Source organism: Mauremys mutica, chromosome 10, assembly GCF_020497125.1.
Source record: "Mauremys mutica isolate MM-2020 ecotype Southern chromosome 10, ASM2049712v1, whole genome shotgun sequence".
NCBI lineage: Eukaryota > Metazoa > Chordata > Testudines > Geoemydidae > Mauremys > Mauremys mutica.
Genome location: NC_059081.1, coordinates 78,113,628 through 78,140,115, shown reverse-complemented (window position 1 = coordinate 78,140,115; position 26,488 = coordinate 78,113,628). Strand labels below are relative to the sequence as shown.

The 26,488-nt window shown below is 48.0% G+C and overlaps 1 protein-coding gene across 7 annotated transcripts in view; it reads left to right on the top strand.

Moving 5' to 3' along the window:
- MLPH (melanophilin) overlaps positions 1 to 26,488 on the top strand; it is a 79,186-nt gene that overhangs the window by 19,749 nt on the left and 32,949 nt on the right. For 5 of the 7 annotated variants that reach the window (XM_045031701.1, XM_045031697.1, XM_045031700.1 and 2 more), the window contains exons 3-9: positions 9,040 to 9,261; positions 10,841 to 10,977; positions 18,033 to 18,071; positions 19,711 to 19,805; positions 21,003 to 21,131; positions 23,005 to 23,206; positions 25,484 to 25,647. In XM_045031701.1, the coding sequence (XP_044887636.1) occupies positions 9,040 to 9,261; positions 10,841 to 10,977; positions 18,033 to 18,071; positions 19,711 to 19,805; positions 21,003 to 21,131; positions 23,005 to 23,206; positions 25,484 to 25,647 (988 nt within the window). The remainder of the gene's footprint in view (positions 1 to 9,039; positions 9,262 to 10,840; positions 10,978 to 18,032; positions 18,072 to 19,710; positions 19,806 to 21,002; positions 21,132 to 23,004; positions 23,207 to 25,483; positions 25,648 to 26,488) is intronic. The other 2 variants (XM_045031703.1, XM_045031702.1) reach the window with 1 other exon arrangement.

The window sequence follows — 26,488 nt, the reverse complement described above, 5'->3', positions numbered from 1 at the left end:
AGACCAGAAGGGGGTGGCCAGGGAATCTGAGGGGGGGACTCTGCATCAAACGCAAGGGAGCAGGAACCCCCAGAGACACAGCTCTGAAATAAGTCACTCTGCAAAAGCAGCTGGAGGCTGCTGAAGGTAGGAGGTGGCCCAGGGAAGCAGCAGTGAGTCTGAGGCTACAGACCTTTGCTGCTCCGTATGGGGTCCCTGGGCTGGAACCCTTGTCTGCCACCAGCAGCAGGGTGGGAAAAGCCCTGCAGATGCAAGGGGAGAAGGACCATTGAGTCCAGGGTGGGCTGCAGACCTGCCAGAAGGTCATTAGACTGTTTTGTTTGTTGAACTCTCCTACCCCCGAAGAGGTGGGGACTGTCAGTGACCTGGCTGGAGTCGTGAGAAGGGGCAAGTCTCCCCAGGCTTGGAGGGCCTGTCAGTGGGGGAGGCACCAGAATCAAGAGGCTGCTGCACCTTGCCTGGCCATGAGGGGACGTACCAGCCACTGCATGACCTTTCCACAGGGGGAGAGCCCTCCAGATCTGCTCAGATGGCCCTGGAACCTGGCTGGCTTGTATAGGTCCCTGGGGCTCTATGGGGATCACAAGGGCTAGATTGTGCCTTGAGGCATAGCCCTGATTGCACTGAGGCATATAAGATGCATCACCCTAGATCTAACACCACAAGCCACTGCATTTCAGAGACACCCCTCTGAGGCACAATCCCTGCTTCTCCCTTGCTGGGGCTGAGGGGTTGTAATTTGCTGTTGGCCTGTACCAGCAGCAGGTAAGTACAGCAATGCACTAGCCTCGCTGTACTGGCTCGCGCATGGCGCGTCTTGAGCGGGCGCCAAGGCTTTGTCCATCCCTGCCCATCCACCTGCCTTGGTGGCTGCACCGTGCTGGCTGGGGAACATCCAAAGTTTGTCCCATACCCCACCCCACTGCTTAGGTGGGTAAGTGCTTTACCCTGAGTGCCCAGATCCTAGGTCCATGCACCCCATATTGGGAGTACAGCAATAATTCTTCCTCCACTGTGCAGACATGTAGCCCAAGTGACAGTGTAGCCCCTGGCTATTTACAGTGTGTACAGCTGGCTTCAGCCCACAGCAGGTTCTTCACCGCTGCGGTAGAACATCTATCTGAATGGCAGAGATGTTCGTGTGTATGGATGCGGAGCAGGGAGACAGCTCCCTCCGGCCAAGCTTGGAGGAGCAGTTAGAATGGTGCGGTATTTAAAATGTTCTGTCGGGCTCCCTTGAACAGGCTCCATGTCATAAAGGTTTCACATGAACTCTGCTATGTCCATTATTACTAAGGTTCATAATGTGGGCTGCACTGCTCTAAGCCACAGATCTGACAGGCTGTAGAAATGGGCAGTACCAAGGGTGGGGTTGACTTCTGATGTTTTTCAGAACCTCTTTGCTCAGGTTTTGGTTTTGTAAAGTGAAAGCCTAACCCGAGGGGTGTTTTGAATCCAAATAGAGCATAAGAAAAGGAGCCTGTTTTGTCTGACATGCAAGTGCTTTGGATAAATAGTGCTGGGGCATTTTGCCCATTTATAATACAGAGCTCTGCTTAAGTCAACACAGCCACCCTGGCATCAGGGTGATCAGAATCAGTTCCGAGCAGTGCAGTCAAGTGTAGGGTGAGTTATGTAAAGAGCTGCACAAAAGAAGCCATTTGCAGTGCACAACAAACCTGGCTGGTTCCATCAACCGAGCTACACGCTCCTGAGCACAAACGTCTGTTAACTATTTACATATGCACACAGCACGGTCCTAACAAGCCAAGCTCAAATAACTACCCCTCGCCTGTGTTGGAAGCACTTGGCCTCTACCTTACAGTGGACTTGATGCAGGCCCATCTCATAGTATGTTGCACACCCTGGTGTGTAGGAGTTAGGGTGACCAGATGTCCCAATTTTATAGGGGAAGTCTTGATATTTGGGGCTTTTTCTTATATAGCCTCCTATTACCCCCCCACCACACGCACACCCCCAGCCCGATTTTTCACACTTGCTGTCTGGTCACCCTAGTAGGAGTGTGCCCATGCAACTTTGTGCAGCACAACTTAAAACAGTGGAGGAAGTGGTGTGACAGGTGTTATTGCTGGGGTAAGTTCACCATTTTCTCTCACCATCAGTGCCTCCTTCACTACAGACCTGTCTGTGGTAGCCTTACAGTATCATCTTCTCCATGAACCTCCCACCCCTCTCTCTGCTAGCCTGCCCCCAATGGGATGGCTACAGCTGTTCTTGCAGGCTGGACAACCTCCTCCGTCAATGACCGTAGTGCTCCGCTGCTGATCTGTCAACATCACCCTGGGGTCCGAGAGTGGGAAACACCACAGAAAGCATGCACAAAGGATTCCAGAAACAGCTCCAGAACCGCTGCACCATCCACTGTGTCTCACCATTTTTTTTTTATGCCCTACAGAGAGGAATCCTTGGCAGAGTCCAGGGTGGTCCTTTTTATTAGACAATATTCTTCTTCATAGAAGTGTTCATTTTTAGCACCATGTCGGGGCTACAACTTGCAGTGGAGATGTTTGGGTTTAGGCTGGAACCTAGGTTCTGAGGCCTACCCCTCCTTGTGGGATCTCAGAGCCCAGGCTCCAGCCTGAGCCAGAACACCTACAGGGCAGTTTTTATCCCCACAGCCCAAGCCCCACATACCTCCGTCAGCTGACCCGGGCCAGCCATGGCTGTGCTATGGGTCTTTTAGCAGTGTAGACATACCCACAGGCAGTCTGTGGTAGAGTTAGGAATTGAACCCACGTCTTCTGAGTCAGTTCAGTGCCTTAACTTTTAGAGCTGGGTGACATTTTTCAATCAAAACTTTAGGCAAAAAATGCAGATTTGGTGATACCAAACCACTTTGCCAATGGGAGTCCATTTGCCAAATAGTTTCAGTCAAAAAAAAATTCCAAAATATGCAAAACATTTTGTTTGAACTTTTGATTTTTTTTATTCAAAATGAGGTTTTTGTGGTGAAATTTCCGTTAATTTTATTTTTAGAAAAGTAAAGAATGTTAAGGGCTCAAAATCTAAAGGGTTCATTGAACCTGACATTTTTTAAATTTTGCTTAATTTTCTTTTTAAACAAATTAGTTTTTTCTCTTTTTTTTTAATAATTCACAATGCACCAAAAACCCCATTATTCACACAGCTTTCATACCCATCCATACATCGCAAAATCCCAATCTCACTCACTACTGTTTCTCCCCCCCCCCCCCAATGAGCAGTTTTTCCTCAGCTAAAGTCTTCTGTGTGTGAGCTTGTTACTGGATCAGAATCTCATCTCATGGTTGCTGCAAATCCAGATAACTCTAGATTTCAAAGGAAATGCTTCAGATCTACAATCCAGAGGAGAATCCAGACCCTTGTGGTGTTTAGATTTTCAAACTGACTATGAATGTCATCGTCTTGGTCCTACGTTACCTTGAGTTGGTTGCTCAGCTCATTCGTGCCAGTTTCATAGTTTAATTTAACATCAGGTCCTTGTATGAGAAAAAAGCTATATGTCTGCAGACCTCGATCATTAGTGACTGTAAGGGACAGATTCTGATCTCCATTACCACCCGGTGTTAATGGGATTGCAATCAGGCCCATAGAATCTATCCTGCATTCTCATCTGAGAACATAAGAATGGCCATGCTAGGTCAGACGAAATGTCTATCCAGCCTAGTATCCTATCTACTGACAGTGGCCAATGTCAGGTGCCCCAGAGGGAGTGAACCTAACAGGTAATGATCAAGTGATCTCTCTCCTGCCATCCATCTCCACCCTCTGGCAAACAGGTTAGGGACACCATTCCTTACCCATCCTGGCCAATAGCCATTAATGGACTTAACCTTCATGAATTTATTCAGTTCTCTTTTAAACCCTGTTATAGTCCGAGCCTTCACAACCTCCTCAGGCAAGGAGTTCCACAGGTTGACTCTGCGCTTGGTGAAGAAGAACTTCCTTTTATGTGTTTTAAACCAGCTGCCCATTAATTTCATTTGGTGGCCCCTAGTTCTTATATTATGGGAACAAGTAAATAACTTTTCTTTATTCACTTTCTCAACATCACTCATGATTTTATATACCTCTATCATATCCCCCTTAGTCTCCTCTTTTCCAAGCTGAAGAGTCCTAGCCTCTTTAATCTCTCATCATATGGGACCCATTCCAAACCCCTAATCGTTTTAGTTGCCCTTCTCTGAACCTTTTCTAATGCCAGTATATCTTTTTTGAGATGAGGAGACCACATCTGTATGCAGTATTCGAGATGTAGGCGTACCATGGATTTATATAACGGCAATAAGATATTCCCCGTCTTATTCTCTATCCCTTTTTGAATGATTCCTAACATCCTGTTTGCTTTTTTGACTGCTGCTGCACACTGTATGGATGTCTTCAGAGAACTGTCCACAATGACTCCAAAATCTCTTTTCTGACTCGTAGCTAAATTAGCCCCCATCATATTGTATGTATCATTGGGGTTATTTTTTCCAATGTGCATTACTTTACTTTTATCCACATTAGATTTCATTTGCCATTTTGTTGCCCAATCACTTATTTTTGTGAGATCTTTTTGAAGTTCTTCACAGTCTGCTTTGGTCTTAACTAGCTTGAGCAGTTTAGTATCATCTGCAAACGTTGCCACCTCACTGTTTACCCCTTTCTCCAGATCATTTATGAATAAATTGAATAGGATTGGTCCTAGGACTGACCCTTGGGGAACACCACTAGTTACCCCTCTCCATTCTAAGCCTCGCTGGAAGCACAGCCTGGGAAGATAGGGACAAAGGTGTTCTTAGGAAAGTCTGGTGACAGCGGGGAATGGTTTGTTCTTTGGCATAGCCTAGAACAGCCCAGCTACTGTTCTCATTTATGCCCAGGCTGGAACAGACTCAAAGGAACCATTTTCAATCCAGAATAGCTAGATCTCACCCTGCCCTCCCTGATGCCATCCCCTCGGTGTTGTTCTGTACCGGGGAGTGGTATGCTAGCCCTACGCCTCGCAGCAAACCACCCCTCTGCAACAGGTATTCCACCACGGGGATAGCCAGCTGTTTTCTGGAATGCCGCTGTGGGTTTCGGCCTCAATCTGCTAGAGGCTTTTCCTGGTAATTCCATAACAGCCCATGCCAGCCACACCTTTGCTTACTCATTCTGCAGGGAATTTAGTAAGAAAAGAGCTGTCTGCGATCCTGACTATTGAAAAGAATAAATAAAGGCCATGTGGTTCCTCTGGGTTTTAAATTAGTTCAGCTGAGACCTGTTATCTTCATGGCTGGGGTAGAGAGGAGCTGGCAGGCTTTGAAAACAGGAAAAACTGGTCTGGTGAAAGTTTCTGATCCTCGAGTACACAGTGGGAAAGTTCATCGAGCACAACACAGAGCGAACGTTATTAGTTATTAACATTTCTATGGGGGTATTACGGAGGTTGGGCCCCCTTGTGGTAGGTGCTGGACAAACATAAAAAAAAGGACAATCCCTACTACAAAGAGCAATTCTCAGAATGCAGGAGGTGGGCTGCCCGGGGGGGCACAGTGTGTAGCTACATCGCCAGAGACTCCTATTCTGCTTAGCCTGCTGAGTTCTTTCATTCCATAACCCAAACGCCAACCAGAGCGCACACATACCTGCTGCTCGTCGGCTAGGATTAAGAATGAGGGTCTGTCTTGGGCACCGACGTCCCTGCCAAAAACCGCCTTTGGAAAGGGCTAAAAACCAGCCCTCTTTCCGAAAGCAGTTTTTAGAAAGTTGTTTGTAAAGCCGGAGCCCTTGATTTGTGTCATAACCGCAGGTAAATGTGCTGCTTAACAGAGACACCGTTGAGAGATATTTGGTTTACTAAATATAAAGGGTTGGGGCCTGAGTCGCCTCTCGCGCTGATTTTACTCCAGTATGTGCCAGCTAGCTTCAAATAGCTCCACCGAAGTCAGCGTGTAACTGAGAGCCGGATTTGGTCCCTTGACAGCAACTTCTTTATAAAAGCGTTTTGCTCCCAGAAGCAGCGAATGCCAGGGCTTTCCCGAATGAGCAAGCGACACTGGGAATTCAATTACGTAGACAAAAGGTGGCTGCCGGGGTACTTTTATAAGTCATCCTCAGTGATGAACAACTTATTGCTACTGTAAACATCTTGTGGCCAGAAGCACTTATGGAAATGGATGGAGCAGGCTCACACTGGGCCAGATTCACAGCTGATATAAACCTTCATAGCTCCGTTCAAGTAAATGGACCTGTGCTGATTTACACTGTCAGAATCTGGCCCCAGGTGACACTCATCCTCCTGGAAAATCTTATGCACAGGCTACTGATGGGAGAATTCCCACAGATCCTGCCCTGCGTGCTTCCTCAGGCACAGGGCCGGCTCCAGGCACCAGCGAACGAAGTAGGTGCTTCGGACGGCCAATGGAAAGGGGCGGCACGTCCGGGTCTTCGGCGGCAGGTCCCTCAGTCCCTCTGGGAGCGAAGGGCCCACTGCCAAATTGCCACCAAGGAATGAAGCAGCACAGTTGAGCTGCCACCAAAGTACCGCCGATCGTGGCTTTTTTTTTTCTTTTTCTTTTTTTCCCCCCTCCCTTCGCTGGCAAAAAAGCCTGAGCCGGCCCTGCTCAGGCACAACCCTGGGATCTTCCCGGCCGTTCCACTACTGCCCAATATTGAAAAATGTTCATGAACTCGAATGGTTTCTTCTTTTCTTACGAACTGGCTTTGTTGACCTGGCATTTTAACCTTTCTGTTAGTGGGTCGTATTGACACCCATTTATTAACCCCTTGATAAAAGCATTGCAATGATGTACAGCTACTGTGGCTACTCTGGACGCAGCTAAATCTTGTGAGAACAGCTGAGCTACTGAGGTTTCTAGTCCATGTGGAACAGCTGTGTTAACTGTGTTCAGGAAGGGGCGGCTTTCCAGCCCTGCCTAGATGGAAAACAAGCCTTCAAGGACCCTTCCTACAAATCAAACATTACGCTTCTTAATCATAACCCAAAAGGCAAACAAGCTGTGGTATGTACTAGCTAACGCACTGCGCTGAGAACAAATAGAAATCCTTCAGGTATTGCTGCAGATCCTCCATTTAGGACACTGTTCTTGCTCAGCTGATTTGGAACGTGTGTTTTAGCCAACCCTGACTGCTGCTTGAAATTCAGGCTACATGGAGCACTTCCTGCATTGAGGATTGCCAGTTGTCCAGACCGGGTAGCATATCCTAAAAGCAAATGAAATGTTTGCCTCACAATAGACTCTTTCTGCTAACAAAGGTCCAGCCAAGATTGCTTTCAAAGCATGCTCTGTATTAGACAGCTGTTCATGGGATTGTCATGAACCTCTCACATGCTGTTCTGAGACCTTTCTACCTTCTTTTCAACTGTAGTCGTTTCATGGACTTTAGTACTGCAGGACTGTGGAATGGGACCCAAAACTGTAAGAACTGATAATGAAATCTCGGTTCCCTACCCAGAGGCGGCACCAGGGTTTTTGCCGCCCTAGGCGGCAGCGCTCCTCCTCTGAGCATTCGGCGGCGGGGGGTCCTTCCGCTCCGCGTCTTCGGGGCACTTTGGCGGTGGGTCCCGGAGCGAGTGAAGGACCCGCCGCCAAATTTCTGCCGAAGACACAGAGCGGAAGAACCCCCCGCTGCCGAATTTCCGCCTAGGACGGCAAAATGCCACCCCGCAAATCCTGCCGCCCTGGAAGCGCCGGCCCTGTCCCTACCACTTTCCAGCGAAGACACATGTATTCAAACAGCTCCTCTTCTTCTAGGTAATAGGTCTATACTGATGATGTCCAAAACCCCAATTCGCAGCCAAACTCCTATGAAAATAACCTACTCGTGAAGCTCCTAAGGGGCAGTGGGGAGAATTGAAAAGCAGAAGCAAATTATGATTATTTTATTATTTATTATTGTGTGTGTTATTTGTATAATCGTCGTGCCTGGACTCCCTATTCATGATCCAGGACCCCATTGTCCTAGCTGCTCTACAGGTAGCCAACAGAAAGTCCCCAAAGACTTAACAATCTGCATATAAGACAAGAGACCACAGATGGTACAGACAGATCTGGGAGTACAAGTAAACAACGAGGCAATAGCAATCGCACATTTAGGCTGTGGTGTACAGTTACTGGGCCAGATCCTCAGTATAAGCTTCATTGAAGTTCTAAGCATCTGGTCCTGCGGCTGTCAATTCCACACTGGAACCTAAGCCCAACAAGTCTGTGTTGTGGTTTTGGATTCAGTCAAAATCTTGTAAGAACAGCTGATCTACTGACGTTTTTACTGTTTGCAACCAAAATCTTCCAGGGCTACCTGGCAGGATTTCAGCAAACCTGAGCCATACAGCCCGTTTGGCCTTGAACCCAAGCCCTAGTCTAAACCTAATCTGGATCCAGATCCAAACACTGTCTCTTTGGCCCAGCTGTGCTGTTTTCTAATACTTGTTTCATTAGTGATAACAGAGCAGAGTTTCAACAAGCCATGGGGCTTGGAAAATGCTAGGCTAGAGTGATTTATAAATGTCACGGCGCTTGTCATGTGGAAGGATGCAGAGCTAAATGAAATTATATGTGGTCAAAGTCACACAGGATAAACAAATCCATTAATGGGCCAGATTCCATGCTCGGATACACTGATGAAAATCCAGAGTGTCAGCATTGCTTTCAGTGGTGTACAGTAGAGGGGTAGTATATCCTAGTGGATAGAGCACTACACGGAGATTCTGGAGACCTGGGTTCTTTCTATTCCTGGCTCTTCCACTGGCCTGTTGGGTGACTTGGGGCGTGCCTCAGTTTCCCCATCTGTAAAATGAGGATAACAGTTCTGACCCCCTTTGTAAAGCACTTTGAGTTCTACGGATAAAAAGTGCTGCGTGATAGCAGGGAGTGATCACTCCAGATTTACAGCAATGTAATTCAGAGCAGAGCTGGGGTTGGTGTGCTTAATGATTACCGTTGAGTCAGCTGGTCTCCCAGCTGAGAGTCCTCGGGGCTGCTTGCAGATCAACCCATGGAGCGTAGCTGTGTCTGTTCCTCATTTCCTGATGTCTGTGTCTGGCTTTTATAGGGAACTGAAATGCAAGATTGAAAAAGAGGGCACAAAGAGGGAGCTCCTGTCCAATCAGTCCCAGCTCAACGAGACCCACTGCGTCCACTGCCTGCAGCCCTTCAAGTTCCTGGTGAACAGCAAGCGCCAGTGCTTGGACTGCCACTTCTACACCTGCAAGAACTGCAGCCGCTACAACAAAAAGGAGCAAGCCTGGATCTGTGACCCTTGCCGCTTATCCAGGTAGAAGGACAGGGACCAGCAGCCCTGCAGGCGAAGGGGTTTCACAATGGAATGGGGCTGGAGATGAAAGGCAGAGTGGCCTAGGGGGCGTGGCCTCAGCAAGACACTCAGGAGATCTAGGTTCTATTGCCGCTGGCCTATTGGCTGGCCTTCATCGCTCTGTGCCTCAGTTTCCCCATCTGTACAATGGGGTTCATAATACTGTGACGTGTTTTGAAATCTACATATGAATGATGCTCCACAGGAGCTAGGCACTATTATGATGAGTAACCCCAAAGCTTAGGCAAAGTGAAGCCATGGTCAAGGATCACAAAGGATCTCACGTGCAAGTTCCCTCTCCAAAGAGTTTTGATGTTGTAGTTGCTGGGCAGTGCCTGTTATTTTCAGGTCGTTTTCCTGGGCCCTTGCTACACCTTCTGGGTGTCTAGTAGCAGAGAGCACAACCTCGCCGTGACCCACTGCCGCTCTCAGCACCTTTCCTCCTGCGGGGGAGAGAACAGGGGTAATGCTCCCTTGGGCAGCCCTGGGCCGCGTTCTGACCTAACTACAGGCACGGGAACTGTCACTGCCGTATTGGCAAAGAAAAGAGGGGTGAGGAGTCATTCGAGTGCAGCACAGAGAGCTCTGTTAGGCCCTAAAGGCGCTGGCTGGAGTTGGACGCTGAACAGGAGCTCTCTGCCCCAGGAGGAGATGGTGCCACATCCCTGTCTCTTCCCCTCCCCCTGGTCTGGAGCAATATGCCCCTCTTCTCCCAGGGTGCAGGGAGGGAATGAACCTTGCACTCCCCAGGCGTAGGGACTCAGATGGTGACGTCCTTGCCTGAGATGGACTATACAAGGAAGCTCCTTGTAGTCTCAGCACACAATCTGAAGCTGGAGGCGCTGCTGTCTGGGGGCAGCTGGGTGGAAGAGATTATCACCCCGGGCGTGGGCTCTCGGAAGCAGCGTCAGTGCTCTGGGCTTTATGCGGGTGTTGCCCGAGCATAGAATGGGCCCCTTCGTGATCTTGTCTTCTGGAACAGGCTGTCAGATCCTTCCGCTGCGCACAGCCAGAGTTTCCATCGATACCGAGTCAGAGAGAGGTTAGACCATTAGTGTCGGGGGAGCAAAGAGTGACCAAACCCCAAAACAACTCCCGCCACCCGCCACATTTGTACTGGAGGCAGGGGGCCTTTTTATTAAGGTTGAAACTCCAGGTAACATCCCACCCCCCTGAAAGCACGGCACCTTAACCAGTGTGAAAATCCCTTTTGCGGTTACACTTCTATGTTGTGGATGCTCCAGAGAGATGGGGACATAAAGAGACATCTGAGGCTCCAGGTCCAATATTGTTTACTGGCTCTAAGTGGAAAGAAGGATACATATGTGTGTGGACGGTAGGACAGTAGGGAAATAAACTCGATATCTTGCCTCTCTCTGTGTCTTCCATTGGGGCCCAATCCAACACCCACTAAACTAAAGTCAGCGAGAGTTCTTCCATTGGCTCGGGTGGATCGGATCAGACACTGGCCAATGAAAGCACGACCACTCTGGCTCGTGTCTGCAAGTTACCGCATCTCTCTCTCTTTCTCTTTGGGCAGGATTGTGAAGATTGGCTCCCTGGAGTGGTATTATGAACACGTGAGATCCCGGTTCAAGCGGTTTGGAAGTGCTAAAGTGATGCGGTCTCTCTACGGCAGGCTACAGCATGGGCAGAAAATTAATCCAACGTTGCTAGGTATGGCAAAGGGCTGCGCTCCTGTTCATCTGCCTCGCATGCTTATTTAACTAATGCTTGAGCAACTGTAACAGACACACCTTCTGGGTGTGGCGTTGTGTCCCATCTAATGGCACCGAGACCACTTAGAGAGAGAGAGAGAGAAAATTAGTCTGCTCTACAGCCTGAGCTGAGAGCCCTATAGTGCTTAGCTCATGCAGTAGCGGCTCGTGCATTTAGCTCCAGAGGTCCTAGGTTCAATCCTGCCCACTGATGACCAGGGTCTGTTAGTGTTATATGACCCTTTGAAGATATAAAATGCAGATACATAAGAATGGCCATACTGGTCAGACCAATGGTCTATCTAGCCCAATATCCTGTGTTCCAACACTGGCTGGTGCCAGATGCTTCAGAGGCAATGCACAGAACAGGGCAATTATTGAACATCATCTAGTCCCAGCACCTGGCAGTCAGAGGCTTACATGCTAGTAATAGTTCTTATAATAATATAATACCAATTAATGCTAAGTTATTGGTAAATTTTGCTGTTAGTAAATGAGACAAAGATTCAGTTAATTAGGACGCACTTATCTGCTCTGCCACAGATTTCTTGAGTAACCTCTGGCAAGTCTTTTAATCTTTTTGTGCTTCAGTTCACCAGCTACAAAATTTGGATTGTCTCGAATGGGGACTCAAACTGACTAGGTAAAATGTATCCCTGGTGTAAGTCCATTGAGACCAGGGATGAATATATATGTGTGTGTGTGTGTGTGTGTCTGGTATACATGTGTGTATGTATATAGATGCTGTGCATCTATATACAAAAAATATTGTGCTTTTATATCAGTACTCGCACTGTTCTTTAAAGTATCTCTAAGCCTGTAAGTGAGGGCCAGATTCCAGCCTTTTTGCACTGCCAGAGCAGCACGCAGGGACACTAAAACTGCCCTAAAAAGGCAGCAGAGAGTTTTCCTATGTTGGAAGAGCTGCCATATCTGTCTCCTCCATAGGTGGCGAGTTATATGGGACTGTGGCCTGTGCGCTGCCAATATTCAGGAATGTGGGCCCGGCCTCACCACTGTTTGGGCTTATATTTTCAAAGCTGTCCCGTCCACAGGACGGACTGGGGCAACCGCTCCAGGCCCCACGCTTTGGGAGGCCCTGCGCTTGAGGGGGATGGCCTGGAGGGTTAGCAGGCGTCCTGCACCAGCAGCAGCGAAGGACCCGGCCCCAGCCCGCCCCGCTCTGCTACGCCCTGCCCCACCTCTTCCTGCTCCTTCTCCTCCCCGCCCCCACTCCACCCCTCCCCCCACATCCCACCTCTTTCTGGCTTCCTCCCACTCCCCCAAGCGACACTGGGCGCTGGCAGGGAGGAGCGGGGTGGGCTGGGGCCGGGTCACTCGCTGCTGGCGGTGCCAGCCCCCCACTAGCATCCCAGGCCGCCCTGGACCCTGCATCCCCCTGAAGCGCAGGGCCCCTCAAAGCACGGGGCCTGAGGCAGTTCCCCCGGTCCCTGCTATGGACAGCACAGCTCTGCTTGGACCTGTTCTGGGCACCACCAATAATTGTACAAACTCCTCTGAACCCGAGACAGAGATGTGTCGGGGGCAGGGCTGGAGTGCACTGTGATCTGGCGTAATGACCCCGAGGGGCTTATTTCAAGCCCACGGAAGCTAAAGCAGCCCTCAGGTAATTCAGACTCGCTCTAGTCTGGCCCCCAGCCAGTTGCAGGGACGGGGTTTGACTTTGAATTCACCTCCCCACCGCCCCAATCTCCTCTGTGCCATGCTCTGCTCCAGAGCAGCGGAGGAGTTAGTCCTGAACCAACAGTTAGGCTTCCTAATTCAAAGCAAACCAAGGAGCGCGGCTGCTTTTAAATAATTGACCACAGCCGAGCGAGGGCCCTTTCCACAGGTCGAAGAGCTGCCCCTTTATCGCACAGGTTTCGCCTCCGCCCGTTTTCTGCAGGCTGATCAGTGTTTGTATACTGACTTGCCAGCAGGTGGCAGCGTTGGACAGTTTTAAAGACTGACATCACCATTGCTAAAGCCTTTGGAACAGGGGTTTGTTATTCTAGAGCGAGGCCGGGTGGCATATAAACATACATCTTCAAGGCGGCGGTCCAGGGATTGGATTGATCAGCAAAGCTGCCATCAACATCATATACTTAACTATAGAGCTCGATAACAGTTAGCTGCTGCCAACACGATACGGTATTACTGCTATTTCTTTGAAAACTGGTTCTGTTGTCTTGGGCAGGGGTTCTCAAACTAGGGCCGCCGCTTGTTCAGGGAAAGCCCCTGGCGGGCTGGGCCAGTTTGTTTACCTGCCGCGTCCGCAGGTCCGGCCGATCGCGGCTCCCACTGGCCGTGGTTCACCGCTCCAGGCCAATGGGGGCTGCGGGAAGCAGCGCGGGCTGAGGGATGTGCTGGCCGCCCTTCCTGCAGCCCCCATTGGCCTGGAGCGGCGAACCACGGCCAGTGGGAGCCGCGATTGGCCGAACCTGTGGACGCGGCAGGTAAACAAACCGGCCCGGCCCGCCGGGGCTTCCCCTGCACAAGTTTGAGAACCACTGGTCTATGGGGAGATCAGGGGTGGGGGAATTCTTTTCCCACTGTGAGGTCCCAGCAAATAGTTTGCACTAACGCCATGGGTGTACATTGCTTAAGCCTGTATATCCTTATTCTTTTCCCAAGTCCACTAGTTCATAGAAATACAATTAGAAGCCCCTGGTGTAGATAGTATTGAGTATGAAATTAAAATGATTGCTGGATCTAATTTGCCCATTTCTCCACAGTATACTGAAAGAGTGAAGAACATTGAGGTGTTTAGCTTATAACAAAGCAAAGGGAATACTGAAATAAGAATGAAGGATAATAATTGGCTTAGTCTTTTTTCATCACAGCAGGGCTAGTAATTTTTTATCAATTTAAAAAATACAGGAAAATTGGAAGGCTCCCTTCACAGAGTTAATCTTCTTATAATAATTAGCATTTACTACGGGCAATGTGATAGAATATGATTTGTGCGGCACCCTGTCATCCACCAGACACACTGCTGAGTCCTAGATTCTGCAGCGAATTTAACTTTAAGTACGTGTGTTTAGCCCCATTGAAACGTAACGTTTGGCATTTGCTTAATTATATTGGGGAATCGGGGTCTTAACTGGTTGTTAATGTCATCCTAAAAACGCCCATGCGGTGCTTGGCCATGCAGTCCGATACAACCCACCCCAATATATTTATCTGCCCTCCTTTCCATCCCTGCATCCCTCGAAAAACATGGGGAAATGGATGAGCCTTGCAGCATGTCAGGAGCTTCAGAAGCCCTCAGACCCAGTGGGGAAGTGAATTGGACAGCCGAATACTGTGCCTTAAGAGCTCTGCTGCCACCAGCTAGCTGTGGCTGGCCTGCTTAGCTCTGTCTCATGCCTTAGCTCCTTGCAATTGCACATGCATCACACAGTCTTTCAGTCAAAGCCCAAACCATTCAGAGCTTCGCTGGCCTCCAGCGCCTGCAGCCTCACAGTGAAATCACTTTGCAGGCAGCACTGATCAGGGCACAGGTGTCGTGGGCTCACTGCGTGGAGTGTCTCTTTACCAGCAAGCAGCCACTTTCTGCCCCAGCTGCGGTTTCTCGGTGGTGTTAGGGCAGAGCCTCGTGTGGAGCATGGTACTGTAACCCAGCCTGGAGGTGGCAAGGGCAGTGATAACTGCAGCATGGGCAGCAGCCGAAAGAAAGAAACAATGGTATAAGAACGGCCCTACTGGGTCAGACCAAAGGTCCATCTAGCCCAGTATCCTGTCTACCGACAGTGGCCAATGCCAGGTGCCCCAGAGGGAGTGAACAGAACAGAGAATCGAGTGATCTATCCTCTGTCGCCCATTTCCAGCTTCTGGCAAACAGAGGCTAGAGGCAACATTCCTGTCCATCCTGGCTAATAACCATTGATGAACCTATCCTCCATGAACTTATCTAGTTCTTTTTTGAACCCTGTTATGGTCTTGGCCTTTGCAGTATCCTCTGGCAAGGAGTTCCACAGGTTGACTGTGTGTTGTGTGAAGAAATACTTCCTTTTGTTTTAAACCTATTGCCTATTAATTTCATTTGGAGACCCCTAGTTCATGTCTTATGAGTAAATAACACTTCCTTATTTACTTTCTCCACAGCAGTCATGATTTTATAGACCTCTATCATATCCACACTTGTCTCTTTTCCAAGCTGAAAAGTCACAGTCTTACTAATCTCTCCTCATACGGAAGCTGTTCCATACCCCTAATCATTTTTCTTGCCCTTTTCTGAACCTTTTTCAATTCCGATATATCTTTTTTGAGATGGGGTGACTACATCCGCACGCAGTATTCAAGATGTGGGCGTATCATGGATTTATACAGAGGCAACATGATATTTTCTGTCTTATTTTCTATCCCCTTCTGTCAAGGTTCCTCCCCCACTCTGAACTTATAGGGTACAGATGTGGGGACCTGCATGGACACTTCTAAGCTTAATTACTAGCTTAGATCTGGTAACACTGCCACCATCCAGAAATTTCAGTGTCTGGATCACTTTCTGTCCCCCCAAAACCTTCCCCTCCCTGGGCAGCCTTGAGAGGCTTTTTTACCAAGTTCCTGGTGAACACCGATCCAACCCCTTGGATCTTAACAGAAGGAGAATTTAACCATCCCCCCTCCCTTCCCCCACCAATTCCTGGTGAGTCCAGATCCAATCCCCTTGGATCTTAACACAAGGAAAAACAATCAATCAGGTTCTTAAAAAGAAAACTTTTAATTGAAAGAAAGAAAGGTAAAAATTATCTCTGTAAAATCAGGATGGAAAATACTTTACAGGGTAATCAGATTCATATAGCCCAGAGGACCCCCTATAGCCTTAGGTTCAAAGTACAGCAAACAGAGGTAAAATCCTCTCAGCAAAAAGTATCAGAGGGGTAGCCGTGTTAGTCTGGTTCTGTAGAAGCAGCAAAGAATCCTGTGGCACCTTATAGACTAACAGACGTTTTGCAGCATGAGCTTTCGTGGGTGAATACCCACTTCTTCGGATGCAAGTGGTGGAAATTTCCAGGGGCAGGTTTATATATGCAAGCAAGAAGCAAGCTAGAGATAACGAGGTTAGTTCAATCAGGGAGGATGAGGCCCTGTTCTAGCAGTTGAGTGAAAACCAAGAGAGGAGAAACTGGTTCTGTAGTTGGCAAGCCATTCACAGTCTTTGTTTAATCCTGAGCTGATGGAAATTTCCATCACTTGCATCCGAAGAAGTGGGTATTCACCCACGAAAGCTCATGCTGCAAAACGTCTGTTAGTCTGTAAGGTGCCACAGGATTCTTTGCTGCTTCAGCAAAAAGGAACATTTACAAGTTGAGAAAACAAAAATAAGACTAACACGCCTTGCCTGGCTGTTACTTACAAGTTTGAAATATGAGAGACTGATTCAGAAAGATTTAGAGAGCCTGGATTGATGTCTGGTCCCTCTTAGTCCCAAGAGCGAACAACCCCCAAAACAAAGAGCGCACAAACAAAGACTTCCCCCCGCCAAGATTTGAAAGTATCTTGTCCCCTTATTGGTCCTCTGGTCAGGTGTCAGCCAGGTTACCTGAGCTTCTTAACCCTTTACAGGTAAAAGAGGTATTAACCCTTAACTATCAGTTTATGACACCTTCTTAATTATTCCCAGCATTCTGTTCACTTTTTTGACTGCCGCTGCACATTGAGTGGATGTTTTCAGAGAACTATCCACAATGACTCCAAGATCTCTTTCTTGAGTGGTAACAGCTAATTTAGACCCCATCACTTTATATGTATAGTTGGGATTATGTTTTCCAGTGTGCATTACTTTGCACTTATCAATTGCATCTGCCATTTTGTTGCCCAGTCACCCAGCACTTTTAGCAACCACGGCTAATGGCCAGCTGGCCAACAGCACCCCCTAGCTGTGAGCCTAGTAATAAATGGCAAGCATACCCCACAGTCAAGCAATATATCCTCTTGGTCACTTCCATCTGTTATTTCCCTTTGGTTTAAGCATTCTTGTTCTTTTCCTGGCTGAGTCTCTGCTTGGATATTAGGAAAAACTTTTTCACTAGGAGGCTGGTGAAGCACTGGAATGGGTTACCTAGGGAGGTGGTGGAATCTCCTTCCTTAGAGGTTTTTAAGGTCAGGCTTGACAAAGCCCTGGCTGGGATGATTTAGTTGGGTTTGGTCCTGCTTTGAGCAGGGGGTTGGACTAGATGACCTCCTGAGGTCCTTCCAACCCTGATATTCTATGATTCTAGCTGTCCCTCAGGCGTGCCCCACTGTGTGTTAGGTGCCGGCTAAGTCACTGAGCACCCTGAACCAGCTGGCTTAGGTGGGTGTCGTGCATATTATAGTCCATGCCTACTTGCTCTGGCTGGCTCCATAGACAGGCTGGCCAGGAAGGGGTGATGGAATGCAGCCTGGTGCAAACATGGCATGAGCAGAAGAGCAGCGATCCAACTATGCCCTCTCTGAGCTCTTGGGAGGAAGTAGCAGAGCCACTCAAGTGATCCCATATGTGCCCCAGGAGTATCTGCAGACGTGGTGCACATTCATGCCGGCTGTCCTGGATTGTGACCCAGGTCCCAGTGAGAGTCTTTCCATGGATTCCACTGGGAGGTGACTCAGTCCCGTGATGATGATGAATGAATCTCAGTGGAACAGGACCTTTGCCTTACGTTATCCTAAGGCCTGACACTGAGAAGTGCTGATCGCCCACATCTCCCTAGTCAGGTTATTAAATAAGGTAACAAAACCAACTGCATGTTTGTTGCAGTAGAGCACTCTGCACATGTTGGTGCCGAATACATGTGTGAACAAGCTGCTCTAAGCCTCTTTGTGACTCTGACACAGCAAAATCTCATTGATTCTGAGTCCAGTTGTGACTCCACACTCATGGTCCAGTTTTTTTAATTTGCTTTACTGGTTGTGCCTTGAGAATCTGGAGGCCAGACTCTAGCTCCTGGTCAGCTTGGTTCTGGAAGTTGCTTTGTGTAATATACCTGTAGAAAGAGTTTATTTTAACCCTCAATTTTTCTTTGTACTTAGGTCTTCATGACAGAGTTTACAGCTTGCCAGACATCAACAGTAAGTCAGTTTTTTTTAATGCCGTTTAAAAGGAAATTGTAGCAGTGGGCTGGTCTGATTGCTCAGTGCAGTACTAGGGGAGGTCCCCAAATCTTCTGCTTTTCAGGTCCTCTTGGTTCCTCTAAGCCCAGCCTGTTGTTGTACACCTCAGAACAGTGTATATCAGGAGGGGCGTTGATCCCTTTTCACTCTAACAAGCCATGCCTCTTCTGAGACTTCTGTTTTTTCAGATTTAAGCTGATTCAGCAGTGCTCTTAATCACCTGTCTATCTTTAAGCATGAGGTGTCCTATTTAAGTCAATAGAAACTACTCATGTGCTTAAAGTTAGGCATGTGCTTCAGTACCTTGCCGAATCTGGGCCTTCATAATGTCATAACTGGGGGGTCTTGCCAGTGATAATCGAAACTTCCCTAATTCCTATGAATGGGCATTTTGTCCAGGAATGTTACAGTTTGGGGTTGTGAATTATCTATGTTTTCCAAAGCAGTATTGACTGCCATTGAGATCAGTGGAGCTATTCCTTACAGTAGTATCAGGTCTGGAAATCAAGGGTTGTGATCCATTAATACAGAAGGGTCAAGAGGTCTGGATTTTCTCTTGATTGTCCCTGCTATAAAGGGGCAGGTGAGAATCAGGAGAAAAACTATATTGGGCTGGGGTTAGAGGTAAGAATAAGCAAATCTAAACTGAACTGATGTGATTTACACTTTAGAGTCACTAGCTTAGACTCAGTGAGGTTCTCTCAGACTCAGACTCACACCAATCTCCCGTCATGTAATTTAACCATCACTTCTGAATTTGGCCTAGTGAGTCCATGTTGGTGTATCTTATACATCACAGAGCTGGAAGATGGGTCTGCAGCAGGAAGAGCAACTAGTGAGAGGATATAAGATGATATAAGTTTTTATAAGAAGATAAAGGTTGTGAACCATGGCCACATTCACCACTGTCATCGAGACACATTGCATCTGGGACGGTCAGCTCCAGGAATGCTGGCCTATATCTCTTGAGCTAAAGGAGACTTCCCTTTGCTGTAGTAGGGTGACATTGTGTATATTCCTTGGATCAGCCACTAGAGGGAGAAATGATCACACACTAAGGCAGTGTGTTAAGAAAGCATGGGCCCATGAGCACCCAAAGCATGGGCCTATGAGCACCTCTGGAGGCCTGTGACTCCAATAGGAGCAGGAGCTGGCCCCAAGAGGCGTTATAAGAGGAACACCAGTATGGGCCCATCGGGTTGCCATCTCCGAGACACATTGGCTTCCCCACCCTCCAGTACCACCAACAAGAAGGGTCCCAGTGCCGACCATGGCTAACTATCACTGAACTGTGCTAGAGAACCATTGTACATACACACATGCACACCATAACACGCTAAATGTATCTTTATGGTTAACTGTCCCAAGTAGAAAAAACAACCAATTACATCTTTTCACCAGCAGCTGCGGCAGTAAGAAAACCAGCCAGGCTGGTTGAAAACCAGCTAAGTGGCAACCCAAGGGTAACCCACAGACAGTGTTCCTTCAGCCACATGCTGGCTGAGATGCTTCAGCCAGCCGCTCTGAAATCTCCCCCCGAGTGGTGCTGGGGCTGCCAAGCCCTTGATGCACAACGTTGTCTTGTGCTCCCTCCCAGGTGAGTGCCAGCTGCGTGCCGGCGGCAGGGTGCACAGTGACAGCGATGATGAAGATGACCTGGTGGATGGAGCCGAAGCTGAGCACTATACTAGGGTGAGCATTTACCTCTATGGATGTGCTATGCCTCGTTCCGCGTGCTTCGGTGTGGACTGTGCTCTTCCCTGCTCTGGGCTTTCTTAGCTGGTGGGGGGGTTCCGTTGCCTTGGTTTTCTGATACAAACCTATCTTCCCATGTCGCCAATGTAAATGCGGTAAAGAAAGTGCTGGACACCCGCCCTCTGGAGATCAGGCCCCTTTGTGGTGTCAAGCTCCCAGAAATTGATGCTCCCAAAATCACTCTTACGGGGGCACAGCTGCAGCTGTGCGGTCTCCTATGTAGCCACTCTATGCCTGCGGGAGAGAGCTCTCCCACCAGCATCATTAAACTCCCCCACCCCCATGAGCGGCGGTAGCTGTGTCAGCAGCAGAGCATCTCCCTCCAACATAGCGCTGTTCATACCGGCGCGTCTGTCGGTGAAACTTATGACGGTCAAGGGTGTGTTTTTTCACACCCCGACAGACAAAAGTTTTACTGACAAAAGTGTAAACATAGTCTTAGTTTGGTAAAGGATCTCTTAAGCCGGCATAAGCATCAGACAGTGAAGTGTAAATTTCCACACAGGCCAAATAAATTAGATCTCATTGCAAAGCTGCGAGCGGAATTTTAAGGAGCGGAGGTGGCAGTGCCTCCTAGCTGTGGCTATCTCTGAATGATCCCCTGGCTGAAAAGGGGGACGCATGTTTGAGGATTCCACGGCAGCTGTTGGAATTCTCTGTGAAATTTGAGCCAAGCTCACTTCCCCATAACTCCTCAATGAACCTCGAGTTGAGTTTCTCCTCCACAGCCCAGAATACTATGGTCTTGACCGAAAGATCATTGAGTTCAAAGGGAGTCTTTCCATTGACTTCCAAGCACACTGAAATAGACCTTGCTCATCTGATTCACACCAATATTGGACATCATTCCCGTTCTCATTTACACACCCTTTAAATAGGAAGAAATGTGATCCACATTCTGCCCTCTACCACCCAGACAGCTCCACTGATGTGTCAGAGAGCAACATTCGATCCATAAATACAATTAGGCAAACCAGTAATGTCAGATCTGTAGCCAGTAGAGAAGAAAAGACACAACCAGGAACATAAGTGGAGATAGATAGTTAAGGGCTGAAAGAGTCATCAGACCCTTTTTTAAAGACCAGTTGTGTTTACACTGAATTTTGCTTTCTTGCACTTTCTATGCTTTCTAAGATGCGCAAGACAAAGCGCCTGCTGTCTGTTCATCCCTTTGATTTTGAACTGGACTCAGAATATTCCGCTCAATCACGCCGTCAATCTATGCAGCTTTCTCAAACTCCGGTCAACCAGGATGGCCACCAGGTACTGGGGAGGTGGTTGGAGACTGCTGTTCTCTCGTTCCTTGCTCCCTTCCTTTCTTCTCTTCTGCTGTTCAGCTGCTTGGCGTTTCCAAGGGTATGATGTTGATTAGTTTTCCCCCCTTGCTTTGTTTTCTGCCACATAGACCTTACTCCTGAAGGCCATGAATCAGAATGTGGATAGTGAGTTGGAGTGAGGACTGGTGAGCTAGGATGGCAGGAGATTCAGAAAAGATTGTGTCCTCTGGTCTCATTCCCTTCTGGGTTTAATTACTTGTTTTTAAATTGGCCCCTGCAGAAATCAGATACGTCTCTGTTTCTTTACAATCCCACATGAACATGGGCTCAGTTCATTTCTAGTCTCAATGGTAAGGGATAAAGATGGCTTCTTGTGGTTCCAGCCAGCTGCTCTCGCTGGAGATGGAGAGCAAGGCAGGCTGGGAATTGAAGTCCTTGTATCCTCAATTGTAGTACTGGGTTCTGTCAAAGCCAACTGAGGAAGGGTGTGGGAAATATGAAGACCCTTCTCTCCCTGTTGTGTGGGAAAGCTGAAGAGAGCTGAGGTGCCTCTCTAAGCAGGAGAGGCATGTAACCAACCCACATCTGTTTTGTCTGTAATTTTGTTCCTGTGTTTACATTGAGGCAGGCCCCCTGGGGAGGAGCTGAGGCCATCTAAAAACACTGATTCATAAAGTCCTGACAGGCAAAGCTGTTATTATTGTTTGCAAAACTCCTTGGGCCTGTCACAGCAAGCCACATGGAGACTGACCTTCTGAAAAAGAGAGGGAATTGTCTGGGTAGCGGAAGATTTCCCAAAGCTGAAAAACAACAATTTTGCATAATTATTGCATAAAAGTTGTGGAGAAGAGTGCAAAACCAGCTTCATAATATATCGATACTTCTTCCAGTCATCAGTGGCTGTTACCAGCCACTGCAAACTGAGAGCCGTTAGTACCGTAGACCCTCAGAGTTACGGACACCACTGCTACAAACAGACCAGGCAACCACGCACCTCATTTGGAACTGGAAGTACGCATTCAGACAGCGGCAGAGACCCCAAAAAAAGGAAATACAGCACAATACTGCCTTAAACACAAACTACTAACAAAATAAAGGGAAAGCAGCATTTTTCTTCTGCATAGTAAAGTTTCAAAGCTGTATTAAGTCAACGTTCAGCTGTAAACTTTTGAAAGAACAACCATAATGTTCTGCCCAGAGTTACGAACGTTCCAGAATTATGAACAATCTCCATTCCCGAGGTGTCCCTAACTCTGAGGTTCTACTGTGCCTAGACTTAAAAACAAACCGAATGATTGTGAAAGTCACACCTCGACGTAGCATGTCAGAAATACCGAGTTGCCTTTTTTTTTTTTTTTTCTGGTACCTCATCACTTAAAACCCTTCTCCTGGGTAGAACCAGGAAGTGCTGAGAAATGTAACAATAACTTTTTATTTTAAAAGTCAAACAAACCTTGGAGTTTTCAAACTCCAAAATAAGTTGTTTGATGCTTTTGAGGCAAACCATGTAGGTTGGTTCTAGCCTGTCTTTGTGAAGGACACTGTGCTTGTAGCCTATGAGAGAATGATCTCTCTCTTTAAGAACCATCTGCATATAACCAGGGTTTTGGGAGCCACATTATTGTTTAATCAGTAAAAGGACTTGACATTTTAAAAACATAGACACATGGGCTGAGATATTTCAGGCTGCTTAGGGGATTGTGATGCCCAATTCCAATTAAAACTAATGGCAGTGGGGTGTACAAATCCCTTAGGGAAGGCTAAAAAATAACCTTCAAATATTTTGCTCGAAAGTGGGTTATGGGGAAAGGGAACACGCTGCTCATTTATAGGTACTGACCCGTGTCCTCTCTTCTCAGTCATTCCCGGATTTCCCTGATGCCGGCGAGGACACCTCCCGGAAGGAGACAATGATCGCTGAAGCAGACCTGGCTGCAGTGTTCCACCAGATCCTGCAGGAGCAGGGACAACATATGACCCCTCCAGAGCAGGAGTTTAGCACCGAGGTCCGGCTGACAGTGAACTCACGAAGGAAGAGCCTGGAAAGGAATCCCAAACCTGGTAGGCTACACTGACCAGTGTCCTTCTGTCCCATTTGAGGAAACACAGCTGGGCCAGCAGTTCTAACAGAATGGAAACGTTAATGGTTCCAGGCTCTTAAAAAATAATTAAACTACTAAAACACAGAGGGCCTGACTTTCATAACTAGATGCATAACCATACATCTGATTTGTACATGCAAATCAGCTTACGCAGCTAGCTGGTCATTTGGGCATGAGCAACTGATCATCCTGACTCCAAAGCAAGGAATGCCACCTACCGAATCACCAGCCTCACTCCCTACAGCGCTCTGGGCTGTGCTAAGAGGTCTCTCAGGCCTACCTTGCTTAGCATGTCAGATGAAATCGAAAGCCAAAATAGCCTTGCTTCAGGCCTGAGCATGGCCACCTTTTAACTTGCTCAGCCAGATCCCCATCTGGTGTAAATCATCCTAGTTCTAATGAAGTCAGTGGAGCACTGCTGATCTTCACCAGATGAGGATTTGGCCACCGTGGCAAAGCAGGTGCTCAGTTGCTTATGGCATGATGACAGCCTTTGTCTTCATTTTCAAGTTGTGCACCAAATGTACTCATTTAAAGTGTACTGTCATGCTTATAAACCTGTTTGGGGAGATTTCCCTGGCTCTGGAGCCCTGTGCAATCAAACCCTCTCCTTCAGGGATCAGGAGTTTATGGATACTATAAGTACTCTAGCGAAGGAGATTACAGAAAACAAATTCTTCTATCACTAATGTGCTTTCTCCTACCAGGGTAACAAAGCAAAATGTGCATGGTGCATAGCTTAAACATGGGTCGTCCTAAAATATAATCGCCCGTGTGTTTTTAATGTGTTGGCTGGATTTATTAACACCCAGGTGACTGTGACCACTGAGATTAGCCGAGCTAGAGGTAAATAAAATGGAGGTACTATATAGAATAAAAATAACACTCTGGAACTGACTTAAAAAGCATTTAGAAAGGCTTTCATTCATTTCTCCCAGGTTTGAGGCCTGATCCAAAGCGCACTGAAATCAGTGGAAAAATTCCCTTTGACTTCATTGGTTTTCGGATTAGGTTTTCTGAGCTTAGCTCCCAAGACTAGTGAAAATGTAGACTCTTTACTGTCTGGGAGGTGAAGTCCTTGGTCTTGTTACTGAGCCTGCCAGCAATGGTGCCAGCTAGGCAAGTGGGTCTTGGGATGTGGTCCTGTCTCCATCAGGAACCAGGCTGAGACCACCAATGAATGTCACATAGATGAGGGAAGTAGCTGCTAGATAGAGCTCAGTCACCAGCTACCTGGGCTGGATTTGAACCCGTGAATATAGCAGTGAAAAGTTCCCTAGCCCATTGGCAATCCGCTAAGGAGTCCAGCCTCCCCCCTGAAGTCCTGTAAGATGCTTTTCACTGTGTGATAAGACTTTCCCCTATAAAGCACCTTTTGGGTGAGGGTCTCTTAATTAAGTCTTGCAAAAACCCTCAGAGGGACGATTCCTAGTTTAACTGACTGGAAGGCAAAGGCACAGAGCGGTACGGTACATACACATAGCAAGAGACGGTTCCTGTGTGCTCTGATCATTAGACCACGCTCCCTCCAGTGTAGCTTAGAAATTGTAGTGTCAGTCCTGTTTGTTCTGGGCACTCGAATTATTTTAAACTGGGTTTCAAGCCCCGCTGATGTATGTGCGCTCTTAAATGTTACCTCTGGATAACAAGCCCGCCTTTAGCCCCAATGAAACAGTTGTCTTTCCACGCCTACGTGATGCCGTTCACTGAAAATAAAGGATTTCTGACACTCTCCTTGAATGAGCTCAGGGGTGTTCTATCTAAGCATTTCATAGCTTCCTGTTTGCTGGCACGAAAAGCCCTCTAACTTTGTTATCTGAAAGCTTGGCATGGTGGGTATAGGACACTACGGTTATTCTAGCGGAGGATGCGTTCGCTTTTGCTTTGAATAAGCTATTGCTGTTAGAACATCCACTGCCACAGTTTGGAAAGGGAAGAGCTTGACAGCTCTTCTAATGAGGCATCGTGGTGTGATTTATTTAGCAGGTGTGTGAGCATCTGGTCTGAGGGACTGATATAAAGTCCACTGAAGTCAGTGGGAGTCTTTCCACTGATTTCCCTGGGCTTTGCACCAGGTCCGTGGTGTTCTGTAAAGCTATTTAGTGGTTTTTCCTACTATTGTTGCTGTTTCCTTTTTCACCTCTCCCCATCCATCCTTCCGTGGGCTTTTCCTGAAACCTAAGATCATAATCCCTGCCCTGAGCCTCCAGTGACTCGACCCGTTCTGTCCCCAAAGGCAGCCCATGGAACGAGCGGCACCGACCCCAGTACTCAGCGGATATGGACACTTCCGATGAGGACGTAAAGGGAGCCCAGAAGATACCTGTCTACCAGCCCCATCACGTGAAACGCCGAAACAGAGCCTCCTCCCAGGAGAATATAAACCACTCTGGAAATCAGGTAACAAAGGGATTTTAAACCATTCCCAGTAACTCGTATGATCTGTTCCATGGCTGAGACTCTGCAACCAAAGTCACCTTTGAAACGGAATAATGGTTCAGGCAGATGGGTCTCATAAATGGTGGCTCCCGTACAGTGAAATCCTAATGTTCTCTAGAGCTGGGCTAGCCGCTCTGATGGACGGTGAGGGGGCAGAGAGAGCACACTGTATGCAATCAAGAAAGCAACTCCGACTGCCTGTAAAACCAAAGGATCAATCCAGCCACACAGGGGCACTCCAGCCACACCCACTCCTCCGCCCCCCACAAGCCCTATGCTAGGGGCCAAGAACGGTGTGGCCTGGAGTAGATATACCAGATCCACACAGGCCAGAGAGTCCACCACTGCAGAGAGAATCCCCAGGAGGCTGGCTGACTTGGTTTTGCAGCCCCTGTGCATTGGTGGAGTAGTGAAAGGAGCTGTAACTTTGGCTATGTCCACACTACCGTGGTAAGTCGACCTACGCTATGCAACACGTAGCTGGAGTTGACGTACCTTAGGTTGAGTTACCGCGGGGGATCAACGGGAGAAAATCTCCCATCGACTTACCTTATTCTTCTCGTCCGTAGTAGAGTACAGGGATCAACTGGAGAGCGATCTGCAGTCGATTTGGTAGGTCTTTACTAGACCCACTAAATTGACCGCTGGTGAATCGATCTCAGAGTGTGGATCCTGGCTCTAGTGTAGACCTGCCCAGAGTCTAGGATCTGTCTTTTAAGGTGTTTTCCTGGTACCATTTTATGGCCGGCTGGCACCTAACTATTCCTATCCCATGCCACATTGTGGGCCACATTCTGCTCTC